Below are 23080 nucleotides of genomic sequence, written 5' to 3'. Positions count from 1 at the left end.
GCTTGCCTTTCTCTAAGTCCTTCCTTTGTGAGAATGAAGTTTCCTTCACTCAAAGTACACTTTTTCCTTCTTCCCACCCACTTTCACAGCAACTGGTTTCTAATACCCCCTGAAAACTTGTCTCTGTTCTACCCTCATTGTTCTACATGGAAGAACTCACTCCTACAGATCTCCTAGAACTTTGCTTAGATGGCTTTATGAAGCTGTGGATCTTTATGTCCAGGGATGACCTTGAACTCCTGGTCCTCCTTCCTGCCTCCTGCTCTCATGTTATAGACATGCCCGCGCAGACTCATAAAGTACTAGGAACTGAACCCAAGGTTTTGTGCATGTTAGGCAAGCACCCTACCAACTAAAGTATATACTCAGCCCTGTAGACTTCCTGAAACTATTTCTAATTGTTTCATTCATCTTTCTGTATTCAATATAACTGTACTGGAACATTTTATACACAAGATGAAACAACAGCAGGGTTTCATTAACACATTTAAATTAAAATCCAAGATCACAAATCATTTCTTCAGAGTAGTGGCTTAACTTCAGAAAACACACTGGAAAACATTAACAAATAAGACAAAACTGCATGTTAAAATCAGTAAAAATTAGGTAGATCCATTTATTTTGGGCGCATCTTACAAGTAAAAGTTTGGACGAGCTATTTGACAAACTTCAGCATTAACTGCCAACTCTACAGACATCTTTAACAAGAAAAGGCATTTCTGTTGGCCCTCTGCATACAGGCAGTATCCTATTGCATATCAAATGGTGGAGATGCATTGACAGATTTGAGGGCACAATACTAAAGGAGTTAACTCTATTTCTACGGCTATTTAGTTGATAAGTACCATACAAACATACATTTATGTCACCACCACCAGTAATTTATAGGATGAAACCCAAGGTCTACCTCCTTTGAAGGCTGTAACTAGTAAGAGTCCAACTGTCATCTATACACGAGACACCACAGGTTGTGATCCCAATTTTTAAAAGTAATGAGTTGGAGAAAGAGTCTTGGATTAAAACTGGCAGTACATGCCAAGTGAGAGCAAGACAGTGCTTTAGAAAATGTAAATGAAGTGCTTTCCTTGGGCTTCAGAGGTGGATGTGGTGAGGGAATTGGGTTACGATAAAATAATGAGTCTGAAGGTTGGGGTATGTGACAAGGCTATCACAGACAGGGCCTTGGTAACCACTCAGAACAGCTCTTCCCATAGGCTACCTGCTTCTGACCATCAAACACTAAGTTTACAGAGTTTGGGTTCAAAGTTCAGCTTTGATAAAACTTTGTGATATTCAGATCAGGAATACAAGTCTGACTTAGTAATGACTACCAATACATATTTAGAGGTATACTTGGTTACATCAAGTAAAAACAACAACTAATTCTAACTGTGGAAGTAACAAATAGAGGTCTTGTCATGACTGCCTTGAATCGTTTAGACTTATCTCCAGAGCAGCAGTACAAGACTCTCTAACAACCTGTAGAACTGCAAACACGTTCCCTCCAACCCATCCAAATGCTATTCCTACTAGACATGAGGTGCAACTGTTAGACATAGCCTTCAAGATGTTTCTTAAATGAGCTACTGAACAAAACAGATTTTAGGTTTTAGCCAGTTTGCCTTTAATATTTTCATGAACCTCAATTTACTCTAACATTAAAACATTCCTCAGACAAGCTTTGACATGGAAATTAAGCTCATTTCATCAAAATCGTCACTAAATCATGACCAAAGAGCCTGCAAAAGCATCTACAACTGAGCTCTCAAGTACCAGGAAAATGTAAAACCTCTTTCAAGCACCAATGGAAGCCATGTGGCGATACGTACAAATCCTTAACAGGTCTTTCCTCTTGGAAGATCCTGAGATTTTAAGCACTGCTACTTTATAGAAGGCAGGTTGGTTTAGTGAGGAAATCAACTTTTGAAAAGATAGTAATATTTGGGGCACTTAGTATTTCACAGATCCTCAAGTCTTGGAGGTAGGTTAAACACCAGTGTCCTGTTTTACAAATCAAAACACAAGCAGGTGTTACTTGTCAGACTAAGTCTGGTGCTTAGGAAGAGCACAGTCACTCTAACCTCAGATTCATCCATCTGAACTTAGTGGAGATGGGCTTGCAAATATCCATGGGGGAAAAAAACTATCTAGCAATCTTATGATGAAATGCACATATTATGGAATAACTCGTTTGCTCATTACAAATATATTTACATAGAACTGAGCTGTAAAATTATAAACGTGGAGTGTAAAGTATGTTGCTTTTCTGCCTCAGGTTGAATGGAGCAGGACCAATCACTAGTGTAAAACCATAGGAAAGCCGGTGCACAAATGTAGTCATAAATGATGCCTGGATTCCATAGGGGAGTAGGCCTCACCCTAGTCCAAGATGAAGAGGAAGAACTGTTATCAACTCAGGCTGCTACTGTAAAATCTGCTACAGCCTGTCATCCTGGCGGAGAGTTCTAATAATGTGTCTGAATAAAGTCTGCTAATTTTTCCACTAATACATGAACCACAAGTAAAAGTAAACTGGTATTTTATTAAAATGACATGTATAGAAGATATCTAAATATTTTAATAGGAATGTTTTACCTATCACATAAATCATTGGAATTATTAGCCCTATTCTCCTAGTTCATCCTTATTATTTAAAATTATTTAACAGAATTCAGCTTATTCTAGATAAATCTTTTCAACTCCTCCATTCATTATAAAGTTCCTTTAGGAATAAGAGTGTAGTTCTGTGGTACAGTGCTTGCTATGCACATGTGAGACAGTGGTTTAATTCTCAACATAACAAAAAACCCTCACAAAAAGTTTTTTATTTAGCAAGTTTAAAAAGTAAAGATAGACACATATGCTTTTATATAAATGAGATAACCCAATACGAGTCACAGAAGCAAAATAAAGAGAAGACAGGGGCTGAGAAGATAACAGAAGACAGAGAATGCAAGGGTTATACTTTAGTATCCCCAAAGCTGAATGTGGAAGTAAAAAGTTTCTACACTAAGAAGGTCTATATAAATTATATGAACTGTAATTTTTCTTAAAAGTAAAATGAAATGTTCTGCATAGAACAAAAGATATGCCTAAGCAACATATCATATTTGTACAAGGCCACTGAAAGTCATGAGTATTAGTAACAAATGAAAAAGCTTAACTCTGTAGCAGGCTGAGTATATTTCAGTTTGGTATTCTAATAAGCTCAAGATTGTAAACTATTCTTATACAAAAGCAGTAATGGCAGGCAGATTTGTGTAGGAATTCTTGTGCTTCTGGTTGGCACATTATCTACTTTCTAATATGGTGAAATTAATACAGACATTTGTAAAAGGTTGTGCAAAACTATTGTATTTACAAAAATGGCACAAAAGTGAATGCAATAGTCAGTGCACATGCACACCCATTCACGTCTTCAACAAAGAAAACTGTCCTCACACACTGCAGAGTGAGGAAGAGCACTAGCTTCAGTGACAGCTGGTAAGCACTGGAGTCACACAAGTCACACCAGAACGGGCAAATATCGCCCAGGTAAGATGCTCTTATTAAAGCTGGAACAGCAGGTTTAAGGCCGTCAAGTCCAAGCAGTTACTCAAATCTTTTGCAGCCCATTTACTTGTGTTTGGATTATGTGACTTGTCCTCCAACTTGTGGTCTTAAACTTCTGTCTTACAAAATTCAAAAGGAAGATACAGAAGAAATCAATACAGCAGCGGTTCTATTAAATTAGAGTAACACACAAAGCTGTAACCATGAGACAGTAAAGAAAGCCAGAGCGTTAAAGCTGTAAAACTTGCTTGCTACTTGTTGGAGCCAGCCCTACACCAGCTAGGTAATATGTACAATTATTGTCACGTCATTTACTTATGTTGCTGTTACATGTCCTTTGCATCAGTGGACTGTGAAACTAACCAAAACCTCTACACATGTATGCTTCCTTACAACAGTAGCACACACTACCACTACCTGCAAAGCTGTCAGTCTCAAATGACAGAGTGAGGGAAAGGACGGAAGTGGGTAAGTAACGCAGGAAGGAGAAATAAAGGACATTAGAAGACTCATGCAGTTCAGCTCTTTTAATCAGCCAGCCAGCTTGCTAGCAACCAGGGATGGCTTCCGCTGAGGGAGGTCCTGTGGAGTGGGAATGTGGTCACCAGTGACCTCTGTCTTATCCGGGGCTGCAGCAGGAAGCTGCTTGTTCTTCATCTTTGCTTTTGCCATGTTGTAGTCCCCAGAATCAAAATACTTTTGCTGAAAACAAAAACAAAAAAATCAAATTAGAGTTTAAAAGTTTTTTGCTGCCATTATATTAACTTTGGTTGAAAGATGAAAGCACAACCCTTTAACACTATGATAAAACTGTGAGGCTGGAGAGACTGCTATGATTAAGAGCACTGGCTGCTTTTCCAGAGGACCTGGGTTCAATTCCCAGCACCTACATGGAAGCTCACAACTGTCTGTAAGTCCTGTTCCAAGGGATTCGACACCCTCATACAGGCACACATGCAGGTAGAGCACTAATGCACATTCAATCAATCAATCAAGAAATAAAACCCCGTGATGACAGTTTAAGAGCAACCTCAGGACAGTCTTACAAGCAAAACCAGACGAATTTGTTGGAGTTCTGCCTTATATCCATCATGTTTAGCTGATTTTTTTGAATGTCTACTATATGTAAACTAATGTATCAAGAGCTAGCAAGAGATAAAAATGGTCAAGTCAACTGTTATAACAACTTTTAAAACCAGATGCTGTGGTCACTAAAGTCTGGGTTTGGCAAAAAGGAAACAGTACAGTGATGAAATGATAGCACAGGTGAATAATGAACAGAAAAAAATGTCTCAGACTTTGGAGATCCCTGATGTGGTAAAATGAAGCAGCTGGGACACAGCTTAGTGCTGCTGGATGGTCTAGGGAGGGCTAACTGGCTGGCTCCCTCGGATTATTCTTTGAGAAGCCAGATCTGGCCTATGGTCAATTGTTCTATGATTAGAAACTACTTTCAGACAGCAATGTACAAACTTCATATGAAATAGTAACAATGAAATGTGGGCCAGGTATTTCTGAGGTTGCTGCAGTATCATTTCTGATTGATCCTTTAAAATGGGAATTTTGATGCCCCCAGAATCAAGAAGCTGCTTATATCTGGATACATGCACACCTGGAATCCCAGCACTCAAGAAGCGAAGACATTCAGGACTGAAACGAGAGCCCCCCTGTCTTAAAATGGAGCACCACTTCTTTTTACTGGTTGGCATCTGTAAAACAAAGCACCCTGACAAAATTCTAACTTGTGTTACTTAATGTATGTAGAAAGTAAAAATTTAACACTGTGCAAATTAAAAAAAAAAAGATTGATAAGGGGTGTATATGTGTGTGTGCATTTTATTTCCTTATTTAGTGGGTATGTATGCCAGAGAGCATGTGTGGAGGTCAGAGGGCAACTTTCAGGAGTTGGCTCGCTCCTTCCACCTCATGAGCCCTGGAGACTGAACTAAGATTTTCAGGCTTGGAAGCAAGAGCCTTTATACTCTGTCATTTTGCAGGCCCTGTATGATTTCCTCCAATTTAATAAAATCAGTTTTTAACAAGAAGCTCTTTTGTACTAAGAAAAAGTTAATCATAAAAGGATCTCATTTAACTGTATACTGAGATTTGCTGAAGAGAAAAATAATTTAAATTTTACTGTGGCTGTAGTTTAAACAGAACTCAGCAGAGCAGATCCTGACAGGTGGTGCAGGTGAAGGAGACTGATGTTTCTCAGGTCAGGTAGGGTCCAACGAACACAGTCTAGCAGTGGTATTAGCTGTCTAACAATTTCTAAACTTCTTGAGTTTACAAAAAAAATCTAAAAGCAGCATGTACACTAATTACTCCCTATCATCCTCACATCTGGAGTCTTTTATAAAGCAGGAATATCAGTGCAAGTTTAAGGCCAGCTTGGGCTACATAGTAAGCACCAGGTCAGTGTAAACTATAATGAGATCCTTTCTCAAGCAAGACAAACCCCTAAAAACCTAATAAAACATACTTTAGATCATATAGAAGGCAATCTTACAAAACCTCTCCACATATATTTATTTATTCATTTATTTGAGACAATGTTTTATAAAGCCCAAGCTAGCTTTAAACTCTAACCTGCTATGTAGCAGGGGTGACTGAATTCCTAGATTCTTCTCAGTCTTCATCCCAGATGGTGGCATTACATAAGTGCCACCACCTGACTTCCCATTAACTGAGTAACACTGATTTTATATATGTGGTCACCTAACATGACAAACTCTACAGTTATGTTTATTACAACTGGGTCCTCAGTCTTGGTACTTTATAAACCACAAATACAGAAATTCACAGGCTAGACTGTTCATATCCTTTTTCACTCTGATGGGATAAACTCACCATGCATATGGTTTTATTGGTAAAAGCCCAGTGAGACTATTTTAACATTAATTTTATAATACCAATGGGTACAATACAGAAAATGACTTAATATAGTAACTGAATATAATTCAACCCTCTCAAAAAATGCAGAAACTATGTTCCTTAGCTTGTTAATTATTATGACAAAGAAAAACTGAAACCTAGGACCTTGTGACTCAGACTTTAAAAAAATTCTAGAACAACAATAAAAGCTTATTCACTGCTAGTTTGGGAAATTACAGAATCATTCAAACACTAACCCTGCAAATTTTATATAATTACTTGATTCAAGTGTCATTTGCTTCATTTCCAACTATTTTCATGTATGATGCCAACTTTAAGATACATTAATCCTGCTTAGAAGAAACCATCTCTTAAATACAAAGAATCAGTCAAGTGCAAATAGGAATCTGATGCCCAGGATCATACATGATTATGTCATAGCTGAAAATATACCTAAAAGTATAGTTTTGTAAGTAGACAGTATATGCATATTCTTCACGAAACCTAGATTCCTAATGAACAGAGTTCTCACCTTGATGTTTCTTGCTTACATGATACTTATAATCATGTTTTTAAAGAACCACAAATTCTAGTTGTGGACTCATTATAACTTATTAACTGTTTCTCTGATGCTGAACATTGATGTGGCTTCTAATTTTAGTAAAAGCTTTAAGAGAAAAAGTTTCAAATTTGAAGATTTTCCCCCTCTTACTGAATTATAGCTTACGTTAATTTGTAAGATATTAGTCAAGTAATATAAATACTTCCATGAATCTTATACAAAATCTTCCATGAACCTTTCAAAATTAAGAGTAATGATTTTAATGTTCACACAAAAAAGTAATATATTAGTTACACTTAATTTCATGCTTACCAACAAGAATTATTCTAAGTATTTCCCCCCTTTGGTTAAATTTAGTATGATAAAATTTAAATTTCTACTATGAATGTAAACACTTTCTGTCCTAACAGTTAAAGTTCCTGTTAAAATTTCTTTATTTGGAGTTATGCCAATGTCTTTTACGGTCCCTGAGTTTTGAAATAATTTCCCTATAAGAGTCTGTTTTATTTAGAGTACAGAACTTCTGCATTTTTCTATATTTAATATAATTTTCTTTATATTATTTGAAAGATGTAAGTCTTCCATTTTTTAATGTTTAAACCACATTATTTGTTGATATCTTTAAAAACCACTGTTTTGGAGTACATATGTAACAACAGTGCACACCCAGACTTGTTTTTTATATAAATAGCAGATACTAATACACTGAAGGTATTTACTTAAAGAGAAACATAATCTAGCATCTTATATAGTAAGTAATTCTCTTTCACATATTATTCCATCATTCTCTGATCCCGATATGAGAAAGAACTCAAATATACTTTAATTCTAATTTTCTAAATTTTTCAAGCCGAAGAAAGGAGAGGAAATTTAAAAAAACAACAAGTAGGATACTATTTCCATGCTAAGAAATAATGACTTCTACCTCATAAAGGCAGACAAGACTCTGGGAAAAATGCTTTCAGTCATTTGAACTACTAAAATTATGTGTAAATTGGATTAAAGGAACTGTGAAGCAAATTAAATTATTTTACAAGTGATCATTTCATCCAAATACAAAGGATCATAAGCCTCTGAATGTTGTATGAGACTTGCTTTCAAACAGCCAAGTTTTAATAAAGGTGGTGGGGTAAATATCTGTTTCTGGACAGTGGTTCTTTCTGAACAGAAGAGGGAAAGGGGCCACACAGAAAATACAAAGTAGGTTTGAGTTGTATCTGTATTTACATTTTTACAAAGATGTCAAAGTTTCTTTGACATTATCATCTGTACTATGGTACATACTTGAAATATTTTATAATTTAAAACATTATAATTGCCTCTTTTCATACATATTCATTCCATACATGAACCATGTGAAATACTGACAGAGATACATGAATAAAGACACAGACGTTCACCTCACACTGAGCTCAAAGGGAAAAACATGTGAAGAGAACATTCAGTAACTTACCCCTTTCTGCAATCTTTTCCTTAAAAAATCAGAACCGCCAGGCTTTTGTCCCAAATGAGGATACCTTGCTTTTAACTTTGCTTCTTCAGCTTTCTCTGGACTAGTTACTTTATCTTCCATTTCCTGAAACAATTTCAAGTAAATTACTTCTATTACAACCGAATTTTTGAAAATAATTCACCTTTTAATATCTAGTCTCTGGCTTTCGTTGTTGAATGCCAAGCAATACAGCCTCTGACTAAGAAATCAAGCTCAGGAACCTTTCCAACGCCTCTATCTTTCTTCTCAAATGTCCCATGTGATAGCTCTATTATAGCTGTGATGCATGTATAACACCCCACACACTGGATAAAAATACCGACAGAGCTCAGCTCTCAAGTCTTGCTTGCAGTTACTTTCCAGTCATGTATAATACATTCATAATTAGTCACCTTCTATGGAACTCTTCAGCTCCTTGTCTATATTTAGATAATTTTCCTAATACTATCAAAAATCTAAAAGATCTTTTTGGTTTCCTTATTTAAAATCACGTACGATTTTAAACTCCTTAGACTCTTTACTAGACATTAACAACAGCCCAAATGCCAGCACATTTTCTCTAAGTAAACCAATTCAGAAGACCTTAATATATATAATAGTATTTTTTTTTCATCAATCCTCACATCTGGGTGTGTGAGAGCTCATCCCTGTAATTACAGCACCCAGGAATCCGAGGCAGGAGGATTATAGCAAGGTTCAAGGCTGGCCTCAAGTAAGAAAGTTCCTGTTTCCCACCAACAAACAGGGGAAATTCTATTCATGTCAAAAAAAAAAATCATATACGTTTAGGTTTCGGAGCCTCCTTTCTGGAAAGATTGTCATTAAAATGCAGCCTCTCCATCCCAGTGCTGAGGATGTATGCTAGTTAAATGTTCTCACTTGTGTATACCCCTGGTCTTCTATCTTAAAAATATTTTCTCAAACACCTATCTTGATTGAGTATATATTCTTCAAAATGCTATTTTACAGAAAAGAATTTATCATATCAAGACAAGAACAATTGAATCAATAAAATCACAGGTCTCCTGTGATAAGAGGCTGGACAGCTGGCAAGGATACTTTTCTCTATTGGACTCATTTCACTGAACTGGAAAAGTCACACTTTGGCACATTTTGAGTCTCTAAGGTTATTTATGAAGTAAAATAGAAATGTTAAATCTATAAACGGCAAACCACCTGTTCTTATAGAGGAAGTAAATAATTTATCTAGAAATTTTTTAACCTCATTTAGACTTTCCTCAAAATTACACACACACACACACACACACACACACACACACACACACACTCTATTCATTTTATGTATTATCAACACTTGACCTTCAGCAACTCCCTTAACTCCACTTTATGTCTTAGAGGATTTTGTGAGAAAAAGTGTTAACGGCAGATATCCTGTTTTCAAATCCCTTTTCATATCCCTGCCCTTTTCTGCTTCATATGTCCTATTTCCCCTTTCTAGGCTGCATCTTCCAATCTTACTGTGGCAACTCACACATACACTCCATACAAAATTTACCTGTGTATTTAGCACAGGTAAGGCTCTAAATAATGATTTTCTAGCCCCTACATTCAAGAATGGTATTACCAGTGTGAGGTATACAATATAAATCCTGGATATTGTTCAGTGTGTGAGCATCTCAATATGCTACTTATCTTTCTCACAGTTAAAAGCTAAGCCTTCATAAGCCTAGTACCTCAGCTGGTACTCAGTCATATGCTCAAGTCTACACACACACAAAATAACTGCAATATCATTCTTCAAGGAGATTTTTGGTTTTGTTGTTGTTTGTCTTTGAGACAGGGTTTCACTTTGTAAAATCCACCCGCCTCTGCCTCTGCTTTTGGAATGTTGGGGAAGTTCTATAAAAAGAGCCAGCCTGCCTTCCTTCCTTCCTTCCTTCCTTCCTTCCTTCCTTCCTTCCTTCCTTCCTTCCTTCCTTTTTCTTTGTTTTTGTTTTTTTCGAGATAGGGTTTTCTCTGTGTAGCCCTGGCTGTCCTGGAACTCTGTAAACCAGGCTGGCCTCGAACTCAGAAATCCACCTGCCTCTGCCTCCCAAGTGCTGGGATTAAAGGCGTGTGCGACCACTGCCCAGCCCCCGCCCCCAAAAAAAGAGGTTTTTCAAAGCTGGTTTTTATACATTATTTCCGTCTTAAGAAGATTAGAACTTAACCAAGTAGGATATGAAGATATTGTACTTATGTAAAGCTAGAGACACCAACGCAAAAATAAGGTGTGCCAGAACCTTAGTGACATCTAGTGGCAAGCTCAGCCTTCACTACGCAAATCTACTGCAATCCATTGGCATTCTCAGAGCTGCAGTTTCAAAGCAAAACTGGATTAAAGGCCCAATTCTTTGTTTTCCCTGCCCAGTTTGCTCATTTTAGATAAGCTTATTGAAAAGGAGCCAAAGTCAACTGTTGAAAGTCCCAGCACTTTCAAACCTTTTGCTCAGAATCAGATTTTCTTGGGCCAGAAAGATTATGCAGCAGGTAAAGGAGCTTGCTACATAAATTAGACAACCTAAGTTTCATCTGATTCTGATGGTAGATGGAGAGAACTGAGTCTCCTGACCTTCACAAGTATGCTATAGCACAAATGTACCCCATTCAAGCTCGCTCACACAAGGCAAAAAAAAAAAAAAAAAAAAAACAAGGCCAGGCTGATGTATACCATGAGTTCCAGGAGCCACATGTACACAGGGGCACTTTGTCATGAGGAAATGACACACTTCTTATGCTACTGGAACCTAAGAGCTGGAGAGCGTGAGACTAATGAGGTCACATCTCAGATCAAGAAGAGGACAGCAAGGGGAAAGGGTAAGAGAGGGAGGAAGAAGAAAGGGACTACAACTCTTGAACTTTCTTGCCAACATACAACATTATTAATAAGCCCTGCTAGTACAATTTTAGATGAATTCAAACTTTGTTCTGTATTCAACAAGAGAAAGAAAGATAGGAAAAGACTGACCTAAGCTACTACACTTGAAAATGTAGTTAAGCACTACCAAGACTTCCATAATACTTCCCATGAACCATACAAAAACGTTCTTAACCTAGTACAGATACAAGACCTTACATTAAGTAAGTCCAAAGTGCTGGACATTCACTGACATTCTAACACAGTTATAGATTTGCTTATAGAGACATAAACACATGAGGCAGGAACACTGTGGTGCTGGCATTCAGCCGTTCCTGCTCTTCCCTACATGCTTCCCCAAACAGTATAAACAGACGGCTAAAACTACATTTCCGAAACTACATTACTGTTAGGTAGCCAATGTGGCTACAGCAGATGAACAAGTGTGGAAGAAAAGAACAGAGATCTCTGGTCTCATGAAAGCTAGACGCCCCAGTGGGTGGGAATTTGAGGGTGGGGAGGTGGGAGTGGGGGGCTAGGTAGGGATACATCTGCAGAGAAGCAGGAGGAGGGGTGAGGGGATAGGGAGTCCCGGGGGGGGGGAGGGATGGGGTAAGGGGATAACATATGAAATGTAAATAAAACATCCAATAAAAAATTAATAAAAATAAAAAAACAGGTACATCGCTGAAAAAAAAAATTAGAACCATTCTTCTCTCAATCCCGCTGTTCCATAGCAGCAGGCCCCCGTGAGTTCCTACACTGGGGCATCCACAGACAATCAGGGCTCCTGCAGCAGCCACTTGGCAGGTGGATAGAAGATGGTAGGCTCCAAACAGGACTCATTCCTACAGTCAGAGACATTCTTCAATCCCTGCCTCTAAAAACATTTCTTTTTTCCCCTTCTGTTCTTCCAACCCTTTCAAGAATTTGTAACCCAGAACCTCAAAACAATTCCTTTCTGTTTGAAACATGTAGTTTTTGTTCTTGTCTTTCTCATACGATGCTTAACAAAAATCAAGTGAAATAATTTATACCTGTAGTTATGCTAAAATATGTTAGAGGACACAGAATTTACTAAGGTTACAGGTTCTTATACATGAACGATATTCCCGAATATTTACTGTAGCTAATAATGATGACAAACTGAGAAGAAGGGAGGGTGGAGGTTGAGGTAAAGAGAAGGAAATATAAAGCAAAGCAAACCACAAACAAAACCACAAACATTAAATATTATACCCTTTTGCAAGGGGGTAAAAAGATACAGAGCCAAGGATGTAGCCAGTGTCAGAGAGTACAGAGGCTCTCGGCTCACAATTTTATCATCCTAGAAGGAGGGAGGCAACAATAAAGGACTAGGGTGTGGCTTTGTGTGGGGCCCTGCAAGGCCCCAGGTTCAATTCCAAGTGCTGCAAAAACAAAATCAGACAAAAAAGAAAAGCACATAACAGGATAGTATTTTAAAATGTAAATGTTTATAATTTGGAAGACATGATGGCTTATATTGACTGTCAAATTTGACAGTAACAGAATCTCTAGGCACATCTGTAAGATAGTTTGTGGATGAATTAATTAACTAGGCGGCAAGATCTACCTAGATGTTGTCAGTATCATTTCATAGGCTGGGGAAAAAGAAAGGAAGACTATAGAGATGGCTCAGTGGTTTAGGAGAAGTGGTACAGTTATGAAGACTGGAGTTTGGATCCTAACACCCATGTAATAAGGCAGGCACAGCACAAACACTTGTCAACCCAGTTCCCTCTGGCCTTCACATGTACACTTAACACACAACACACACACATGCACTCACACTAAATATTAAGGGGTAAGGGAAAGGAAGAAGGATGAACACCAAAATTCATCTCTGCTTCCTAGCTGTTAGTGCATTGGTTCATGCTGTCATTTGTTCTGAGCCACCATGGACGTATCTTCAACTTCAGAGCAAAGATAAACCCTTGCTTTAAGTCACTTTTTTCAACTACTGAGTCAGAGCCACGAGAAAAGAAATGAATACAGAAATGATCATATTAAATTAAGTTTGATAAAGATGCATAACAAAGTTCTCCCTCCCTCCATCCGACAGGGTCTTTCTGTGTACCCCTGGCTGTCCTGGAACTCCATCAATAGACCAGGCTGACCTTGAACTCACAGAGATAAGCCTGCCTGTGCTTTAAAGGCATGTGCCACCATTGCACATAACGAAGTTTTAGAGGGGACTAACCAAACAAAAATAAAGCATAAAACCTCCAAATTGGTATTTTAATAGTAGAGAAGGAAAATCAACAGGGGACATTAATGAAACAATGGGACTAGATATAATGCGCGCGTGCACACACACACACACACACACACACACACACACACACGCATGCAAAATAACATACAAACATGGTGCAATAAAAAAGGAGCAAAGGGTGAGTGAGATGAAAGGAAAAAAAAAATCCTAAAGCGTCAATGATCACAAGATGGCCTGTCCATTGACATTTGTGTCTGGAAGCCAGGACAGACAGTCATGCCTGTAATCCCAGATTCAAGAGGCAAAGCCAAAAGGATTGCTGCAAGTTCACAAGCCTGGCTAACAGAACATGTTTTAGGACAACCTGCTCAAAAGGCCAAAATAAACAAATAAATGAACAGATATAAATTCATAGCTGAATTTAAAAAAACAACTAGCCACTTACTGAGTAAAACTTAAAAATAGCAGAAAATAACCCACGGAGATAACATACTAGGTAAGTCCTACCCAAATAAGAGCTATGCAACTGTATCAATATTGAGTAACATAGATCCTAGACAAAAGTATTATTAGAGATACAGAAGCCAGCCAGGTAGATGGAAGTGACACACGCATTTAACCCCAGCATAAGCAAGTGGATTTCTGAGTTGGAGGCCAGCCTGGTCTGTAGAAGAACTAGGGCTACACAAAGAAACTTTGTCTCAAAAAACAAACAAAACAAAAGAGATACAGAGGACTTGCTTTCTGTGTAGTTCCCATGGTGGGCATGGGCTGGTGAGTGCTGTTTACTGGTATAATGAGAAGGTGCAGGCCTGGGCCCTGTATACCCTGCACACAGGTGCCTGATCCTTGCAGGTTAAGTCCTACCACCACAATAGGGTTTAAAGAAAATCACTATTATTTTGTCCTTCAACAAAACCTAACCAGCATTAGAAGCCCACTCAGGAACAGGGAGGGCTGTTTTCCATAGATTCTGCACTAACCTAAGGAGTAAAAGCCTGGGCCTTGGAATCTCCACCTTGGATGGCTGGCATATCAGCAACGTTTCGGTGACAATTTCTGTTAATTCAAGCATAAGCAGTGTCAGGAGCAGAGAAACTGGTTCTTCTGGTTACTGTGGACTCTGCTGCTACAAAGGATAATTTCTGTCTAAATTTAGGCATATCCTAGAAACTCTGGTCTCTTCTATATTAACCCATGTAAGCAACTAACAACCTGTGAGGCAAGAAAGGAGACTTGAAACTGGCCATCATTAAGCCAGAGATGACTTTACAGTCACGGTGAGCCTGCATAAACTCGATCAGACCCTCCCCAGAGCAGAGGCATTTATTTAGATTTTATCTTACAAGTACTTGATTTGATAAAAAAAAAAGTAACTGTTTGTACATTTATTTATGTATATTATTGTGGGGGCATGTGCATGTCACAACAACGCGTAAGAGAGAGAGAGGGAGAGAGAAATATGAGAATGTGTGTGTTGTGTGTGGGAGGGGGTGAGTGACTTCAGGGCCAGCCTGGGCAGTGATACCCTGCCTCAAAACAAAAGGAATTCTCGCGAAGACTGTGTTGTGTATGTGTACAGACTTAACTTAGTGGTAGACCAGTAGCTTGGGAAGCAGGAAGACCTGAGTTTAATCCACAGCATGCTGTGGGGAAGGACAATAAGCAAAGAAACTAGTTAAAAGGAAATAAAAAGGAGAAATTAGTGTAGACAAACAAGATTGTAAGTTTGAGGACAGCTTAGGCATCCTAGTACTTTTCAGGCCAGCCAGGGCTACAAAACAAGACCATGTTAAAAGCTGGGCATACAAGGACCCCAGTAGAAGAGTTAGGGGAAGGACTGAAGGAGCTGAAGGGGATTGCAACCCCATAGGAAGAACAGTAATATCAATTAACCTGACCACCCACAGTTCCCAGGGACTAAACCACCAACCAAAGTGTACACAGGGAGGGACCCATGGCTCCAGCTATATATGTAGCAGAGGATGGCCTTATCTGTCATCAATGGGAGAGGAGGCCCTTGGTACTGTGGAGGCTTGATACCCCAGTGTAAGGGGATGCTAGGACGGTAAGGTGGGAATGGGGGTAGGTGGGTAAGCATCCTTATAGATGCAAAGGGGAGGGAGGATGGAATGGGGAGTTTGTGGGAAGGGGAACAACATTTGAAATGTAAATAAATAAATAACCAATTTTTAAAAAAAGCTAGGCATATATCTTTAGCCCCAGGATGTATGAAGTAGAGGCGAGATGATCAGGAGTTCAAGGCCAGGATTTGATATATAAGACCAGGTCTTTAAAAACAGTAAAAGAAGCTGGTAGACTTGGTAAGGCCTTTAATCCCACCACTCAGGAGGCAGACGCAGGTGGATTTCAGAGATCATGGTCAGTCAAGTCTACAGATGGAGTTCCAGGATAGCCAGGGTTACACAGAGAAACCCTGCCTCAAAAAAAGAAGACAAACAACAACCAAATAAATCCCCCAAAAGTAAGGGGCCACTTTTAACCAAGCCTAATGACCTCAGTTTGATCCCTGGGTCCCAGAGAGTAGGAAGAGAACAGACTCCCGTAAGTATTTCTCTATTCTGCGCATTCACACTACGGTATACTGGTGTGAACACACACCTCACAATCACTCTCTCACTCACTAATAAAATATAATAAAAGTTAAAAATCTTAAGAAGGAAGGTCAAACTCAGGAAGAAAAATAGTTTTAAAAATTCAAATCTGATTTTAAAATCTTATTATTTAAAAATTCATAAGAAATTTCTATATTTTAGCATGTATGATGAAATAAAGTCTATTTCTATAACTAAGTGGCTAATGGTGGAAAGGACATCAACTGTCTTTCTATAGTCTACACATAACACAGAACCTAATTTTTATCAAATGTAATCATGAAGTAAGACTAACACATGTATTTTTGTGAGTTTTATAATTAAAATGCATTAGAAGTCCTTTGTTACTGAGGTATTAGGTATGCACACATAGAAACATTTAAGGGCTGGAGTTTAGTAGCAAAGCGAAATCTAAAATTCCTAAGGTTCTAGGTTCAATAGATCAGCACCAACAATAGCAAAAGCCCTTTGAAAGGTTATTAGACCTGGACTTGTAGCTCAGGGCACAGTGCTTGCTTCACATGTACATGATCATGCCCTAGGTTCAACCTCTAATCCTGGGGGGAAGCTAAATGATTATTTTATATTCTAGTAAGCTAAAAGTAATTTTATCAAAAACGTCATCGTTTTTCAGCCTGTGGCTAAGTTACATAGCATAATCAGTAAACTCTGAGCACTTAAGTAAGTTCTCTGTCTGCTGGGCACTATGCTCACTAGTGCACTGCAGAATGTAGAATTAAAGGCCAATAGACCTTTTAAAATACCGTGAGGAAGGTTCAATTACTGTTAACAATTTTAGAGAATCACTTTTGTTCTGTAAATTCTTACTGTTTGCCAGTGTTTGGCATTCAATGACAGTAACTAAAAGTCTCCAGAATGAACACAATGTCTTTCAACTGTTTCCATAAAACCAAAATTTTCTACAAAGATAGGTTTATCATCAGCCTGAGAATACTTGGTGCAGCAGAACTAACAGGTTCAGGAAATACGTTATAAAGTACAAATCTTACACAACAAACAGGAGCAACTCTAACAAGTCGGCAGGGCTAGAGACCTAACTCAGTGGCAGAGCACCTACCTAACATGTACTAGGCCCTGGGTTTCAACCTTAGTTCAGATGGGATATGACCAAAGACAGCCCAGTATTCAGGAGGAAGGTGTAGTAGGATAAGAAGTCCAAACTCGTCCTGGACTACACATTGAGGTTAAGGCCAGTCTGAGATAAGAGACCCTGCTGAGCAAATCAAAGAAAGAGAAATCTGTCTGGAAAAAAAAAAAAAAAAAAAAAAAGAGAACACTATTTAGCCTACTAGAACATATAACAAAACAGCTCCAGAAAATACTAAGATTAACTACAATTTTTAAAACTCTGGGTAAAACCAAAAAAACAATTTATACCTACTGTTAAATACTGATATAAAGAAACAGTCACGGGACTGGAGAGCTGGCTCAGTGGTTAAAAGCTAAGGTCCTGGATTCAACTCCTAGCACCCACAGGGTGGCTTACGGCTGTCTGTAACAGGGGATCTGATGCGCTCTCTGGCCTTCCAGGGCACCACCAGCACACATGCATACAGATACACATGCAAGCAAAACACCCATACACATTAAAAAACAAACAGCCACTAACAGTAAGTGTCAGAGGTAAGATTTAAAAAGCCTCCCATGAGGAAGCCTCCCGTGTCCTCTCTCAGAGTTTAATAGACTTCCAATGTCACAAGCTGGAGCAGCCATACTACATTAAGACCTCAGGTGCTAAGAATGGTGGAGCAGCGACAGAGGACATAAATACTGGAGACTTGGAACCAGTCTCCCATTCCTGGGCTAGCTTTCTTTTGTGCTTTTTTTTTTTTTTGCCAAGAGAGAAAAATAACTAACTTCTATTTTGTTTAAACTGCTACTAATTTTCCTGACACATGCAACCAAGCATAATTCCAATTACAGAAAAGAGCAGGTAGGATTTAGACATACAAAGACTTGGGCAAACAGGTTTTACCCGAGGATGAAGAGATTAGAACAATGTGGGCAAAAAGATGCCTTATGGGAGACAGAGCAAGAGATGGTGATGAGAGGAGGTTGAACACCAAGCTGGTGAGCTTGGACATCATCCTGTGATAGACACTTGGGGCAGACTAACGTACTCTCAGTCAGGACTGTCCAAGGTCACCCTGCACCATCCACTTCTAGGCAGCCTTTGAGAGATCGTGCATCCAGAATGGAACTAGAGGTTTTACACTGAGACATTGTATTTTACAATTCCCTTCCTCTTTCACAATTCACCAGGCTTGTCTTTTTTAATTTTAAAAATTATATTATATATTATACATACATAAATATATAAAGATTTTATTTATTTATATGAGTACACTGTAGCTGTCTTCAAATACATTCAAAGAAGGCATCGGATCCAATTCCAGTTGGTTGTGAGCCACCATGTGTTTGATCAGCCATTAGAAACTTCGCTCACAACCAATAATGTATATATATATTTGAGACAGGGTCTCTCTATATACCCCTGGCTGCTTCAAAATTCACAACATATACCAGGGTGGCCTCAAACTCAGAGATTCACCTACCTCTGCCTCCAGAACACTGAGATTCATCAAGGTGTGTGCCACCACACCCTGCCCACATCTTTTTTAAAAAATAATTATTTTTAAGTTTGTATGTTTTGTCTGTCTGTATTATGTCTGTATAATATTCATGTGCCCACAGTGATCAGATGAGGACACTGGATCCTCTGGATCTACAGTTACAGATGGTCATAGACCACCATGTGAGTGCTGGCAATCAAACCAGATGTTCTGGAAGAGCAGTCAGTGTTCTTTAACCGAGCCACTTCTCCAGCCTGGTCCAGTTAAAAACCTCGTATGCACACACACAGACACACACACACACAAACACACACACACACACACACACACACACACACACACACACACACACAGACACACAGACACACACACCCCATGCATTTAGTTTTGTTCATATTTTGATAGTGGGTTAAAGTTAAGGTTTTGGGCTCACTGTATTATACTGGGTTAAGTAGCTCAGGTTGGTCCTGAACTCACACAGCTTCTGCCTCCTGACTCCTGAGATTATTAGGTGAACTACTATAGCTAGCTAGAGTTAATTTTAAAATGTCGAGTTTATCTTCAATTCTAAATAGTTAAATGACCTCATAGGCTAATGGCTTACATTAAAGGAGAACTTAGTCATCACATGTCCTATGGGATAGTTAACTTTTAACAGCTGCTACCATTTCTCAATATATTAGATATTTAGTTTCAGTACAATACCAGCTACAATGAATAGTTTAAAAGATTGACTTTGTTTGGGTTTCTATTTAAGACTGGTACAAATTAAAGAGAGATATCTGTGTACTTTTATCCTCAGACATTTAATTATTATCCTAATTAAAAATAAGGGTCTATCTGATTTCCTTCTCTTTTTAAACTTTTGCTTTTTAATTTTATTTCTATTGGTCTGTGAATTTCTTCTCTTAATGTGAGTGTACACCCTTCAGAAGGGGAGAAACATTAATCTTGTCTTATTTCATGCAGGGTCCAAGTACCTTAAACTTTTGGAGGCAACAGGCTAACCCACTATAAAACCTTAAAAGTATTTTTAGCTGAATACTTAAACTTTAATTGAAAGGTCAACTGAGTACAGAGACAATAATCAACTTTTTAGGTCATGTAACTGCTCTTCCAAACAGAAGAAACAGGTGATTTGGCTCACAGGAACACAGAAGTGACTTTGCACATTTTCCTCCTGTTTAAGGATAGTGTCCACACCACAGGCACTTACAATGCACAGCCAATCTTCAATTCAAAAAGGGGCATTACATTTCCCACACCCTCTTACTGGTATTAATGACAGTAGCTAGACAAAAAGACCTAAAAATGCTCAAGGAGAAAAACAAAAGGCATAAAAGGAAAAGAGTCAAAGCTATCCCTGATATTAGGTATTGTATTAGGCTATTTTAAAAAATAATTTAATTGTATGTACATTGTTGTTTTTGCCTGTATCGTGTCTGTATGAGGGTGTTGGATCCTGGCGTTACAGCTATGAGCTGCCACGTGGGTACTAGTATTGAACCTGGGTCCTCTGGAAGAGCAGGCAGTACTTTTAACCCCTGGGCCATCTCTCCAGCCCTGTATTAGGCTATTTTAATCAAAGTATTCATACTCTAGAAATCAATACTTCAAACTTTATCAACATATTAACAAATATTACCCCAAATTATTTTAGCTGGGTGTAGTGGCAGCGAGACTATAATCCTTGAACTTGGGGAGCTTAAGGCCAAGGCACTTCAAGTTAAAGGCCAGCAAGGACTACTGAGTGAGCCTCTTCCTAAAAAATAATTAAACATGGACCAGCAAGATGACTCTCAGTGGTTAAGGACTCTAGCCACCAATTCTTTCAATCCAAGTTCAATCCAGAAACTCTCATGGTAGAAGGAGAAAACAGACCCCCACAGGTTGTCTTCTGATCTCTATACAAATACTCCCCAACACACAACAAATTTTGAAAAAAGAAAACCATCCACCATAGTGCTATGTAGCAAGTTAAAACTGAGCTTCATTTCAGTGTATTTAAGACAAGGTAGACATGGCCTTTGAGTTCCTAAGTCCAAAGCAGTTAATATGAACAGGTAACATTTAAGATTATTGCTAAGAAAGACTAGAATCCTTAAACTATATGCATGGGGGGGGGGGGGCTTCAAAAAAAATCTCTTGCTCAGCTAGGCCTCATGGCACAGGCTTGTAACCTGAGCTACCTGGTGTCTGAGCCTAGAGGATCCCAAATGCAAGGCCTGGCTTGACTACAATGTGAGTATAAGGCCAGCCTGGGCAACTTAGTGAAATCATTTCAAAGCTGAAAACATGAAGGTGAGGGCCAGTATGGTAATGGGTCAATAGTTTCAAGGCCATCCTCTGTAGGTAGCCTGAGCTACACCAGCCCCTGTCTCAAAGACAAAAGAGGGGCTGGGCAGACAGTCAGTCAGAAAGTGTTTGCTGTGTACACACATATTCTCTCTTTCTCTCCTGCTGTTCTTATGAAAACAGTGGGGGACCCCAGGAAAAGAGCTCAGTGGTAAAGCCATTGCCTAGGCTGTCCCAGAGGGCCTACTGCAGAAGGAAGAAAGGAAGGGAGAGAGGGAGGGATACATCTTTCTTTTTGAAAAGTATGTTATGACATAATGTTATGACTGTCTACTGTCTTTATTATCCTTGCTTTCCTTCTTTTCACCAGTTACTTTACAATTACCATCAGAAGAGAAGTATGACAATGGAAGAAATAACAGGATAAGCTGACATGGTTAGAGTACATGGAATGAGCAAACCCCACTAATCTACAGTGCAACGGTAAGTATCACGATCATGTTTAAACATGAGACCAAATCCCATACACAGTAAAGCAGTTAGGTATTATCAATCAATTAGTTAATTAATACATTTTGAGACGGTTTCATTATGTAGCTCCAGCTGGCCTGGAACTCAAAGAAATCCTCTTGCTTCTGCTTGAGTGCTGGGATTAAAGGCACAATTTGTTTTTTTTAAAGAAAAATTGTTGGGAACTCTCCATAAATTAAGAAAAGAGATCAAGGACTTTTCTCCTTTGTTAGCTAACTGGCTGCATGTACCCAGGAAGTCAAGGCATCATAATAATTACGATGGAATGGGCAGGCACTAGACCAGATGAACATACGGGCCTCAAATTCATAGATGTATTGCTAGCACATTTCCCTTCATCAGAGAAATACAAATGAGCTGACAAAAATATCTCCATATTTCGAGAAACATTTAAGTTAGTGAAATTTTCTAAAGCGCCAATTCTCGAATTTTAATCAAGTAACACATGCAAACCCCACCAGCTCGCATTTTTTGAACAGAAGTTGTGCTGGGTTTTCGTTTGGGCCTCACAGCGGTCGTGGGAAGTAGGTAGTATTACCAGGACTTTACCGACGAGAAAACTAAGGGTTTAGGAAAAGATCACGAGGTCACACAACTCACAACCCTAATCTAGCCCTTCATCGCCGCCGGAATGGAGACACCGCCTTAAGAGTTACCCGCAAGCTTACAAGTGGTCCGAGCGCTTCCGGAGGGAAACCCACGTCCTGAGCAAATAAAAGCCCACTATAAAACTTGGGTCCCTAACATGGGCCCGAGTCCTAGCTCTCTGGTATACTTAGGTGCTACACCGAGGCACGGGAGAGAATCGTTAAATTTCAACTCGCCGGGGCCCTCCCAGGTTGCGGGAGGAGCCGTCGGCGGAGGGCTCCAGGCCGGCCGCGCTCCCGCGGGCCCGCCAGCCAAGGCTCCCGCCACTCCGGATCCCGCAGGACCCCTGGGCCCTCCCGCACACTCACCTTTTGCTCCTCCGCCGACGCTGCCTCGGGGACTTCCGCGGACATGGTGCTCCTTCTGCAGAAGAGACGCCGGGAGAAGACAGATTACCGGGAGGCAAGACCGCCCGCCACCTTCTGCCTGCCCCGCTGCCCGCCGGGCCGGCGGCTGCCGCCTTGTGACGACACGGGCCTCGGGCTCTCGCCCGCCGTAGCTCCCGCAGCCCAGGCCCGCCAAGCTCCCGCGCCGCGCCCTTACCTACCTATCCCCGAGCCTCCGGCCCTGCGACGTCCGAGCACTTCCTCTTTCCCTCAAAGGTTGCGGCTCGCGCCTCACCTCACTTCCGTCCATGGGCGCACAGTGCTTTCTGGGAATTGTAGTTGATCTGTGGCGCTGTGTCCTAACCCCCCCTCTTTCCCGCCTTTCCAGACTACCCTGACCTCCTGTTTACTCATCTGCTTGCTCTGTGCTCTGCAGTACCTCAGCTTCAGTTTAACCCTATCCACCTTTACTTCCTCTGTTCTTCCACCTTGCCTCAG

General features: G+C 39.6%; 1 protein-coding gene across 2 annotated transcripts; it reads right to left on the bottom strand.

Annotated features, from left to right (window-relative positions):
* Nucleotides 1-586: 586 nt before the first annotated feature.
* On the bottom strand, nucleotides 587-22892 carry Arpp19 (cAMP regulated phosphoprotein 19). Of its 2 annotated transcripts, XM_028773590.1 has the most exons (4): nucleotides 22804-22892; nucleotides 22565-22619; nucleotides 8442-8564; nucleotides 587-4254 (listed from the first exon to the last, which is right to left on the bottom strand). In XM_028773590.1, exons 1-4 carry the CDS (start codon nucleotides 22890-22892, stop codon nucleotides 4084-4086), a joined length of 438 nt encoding a protein of 145 aa, XP_028629423.1. In that variant the 3' UTR covers nucleotides 587-4083. The 2 variants fall into 2 exon arrangements, with proteins under 2 accessions (XP_028629423.1, XP_028629424.1); XM_028773591.1 differs by lacking the exons at nucleotides 22565-22619; nucleotides 22804-22892 and adding an exon at nucleotides 22277-22388.
* Nucleotides 22893-23080: the final 188 nt, after the last annotated feature.

Source organism: Grammomys surdaster, unplaced genomic scaffold (genome assembly GCF_004785775.1).
Source record: "Grammomys surdaster isolate TR1022 unplaced genomic scaffold, NIH_TR_1.0 231, whole genome shotgun sequence".
In the NCBI taxonomy this organism is placed as follows: Eukaryota; Metazoa; Chordata; class Mammalia; order Rodentia; family Muridae; genus Grammomys; species Grammomys surdaster.
The sequence above is the reverse complement of the archived record's forward strand: the minus strand, read 5'-3'. Positions and strand labels throughout refer to the sequence as shown.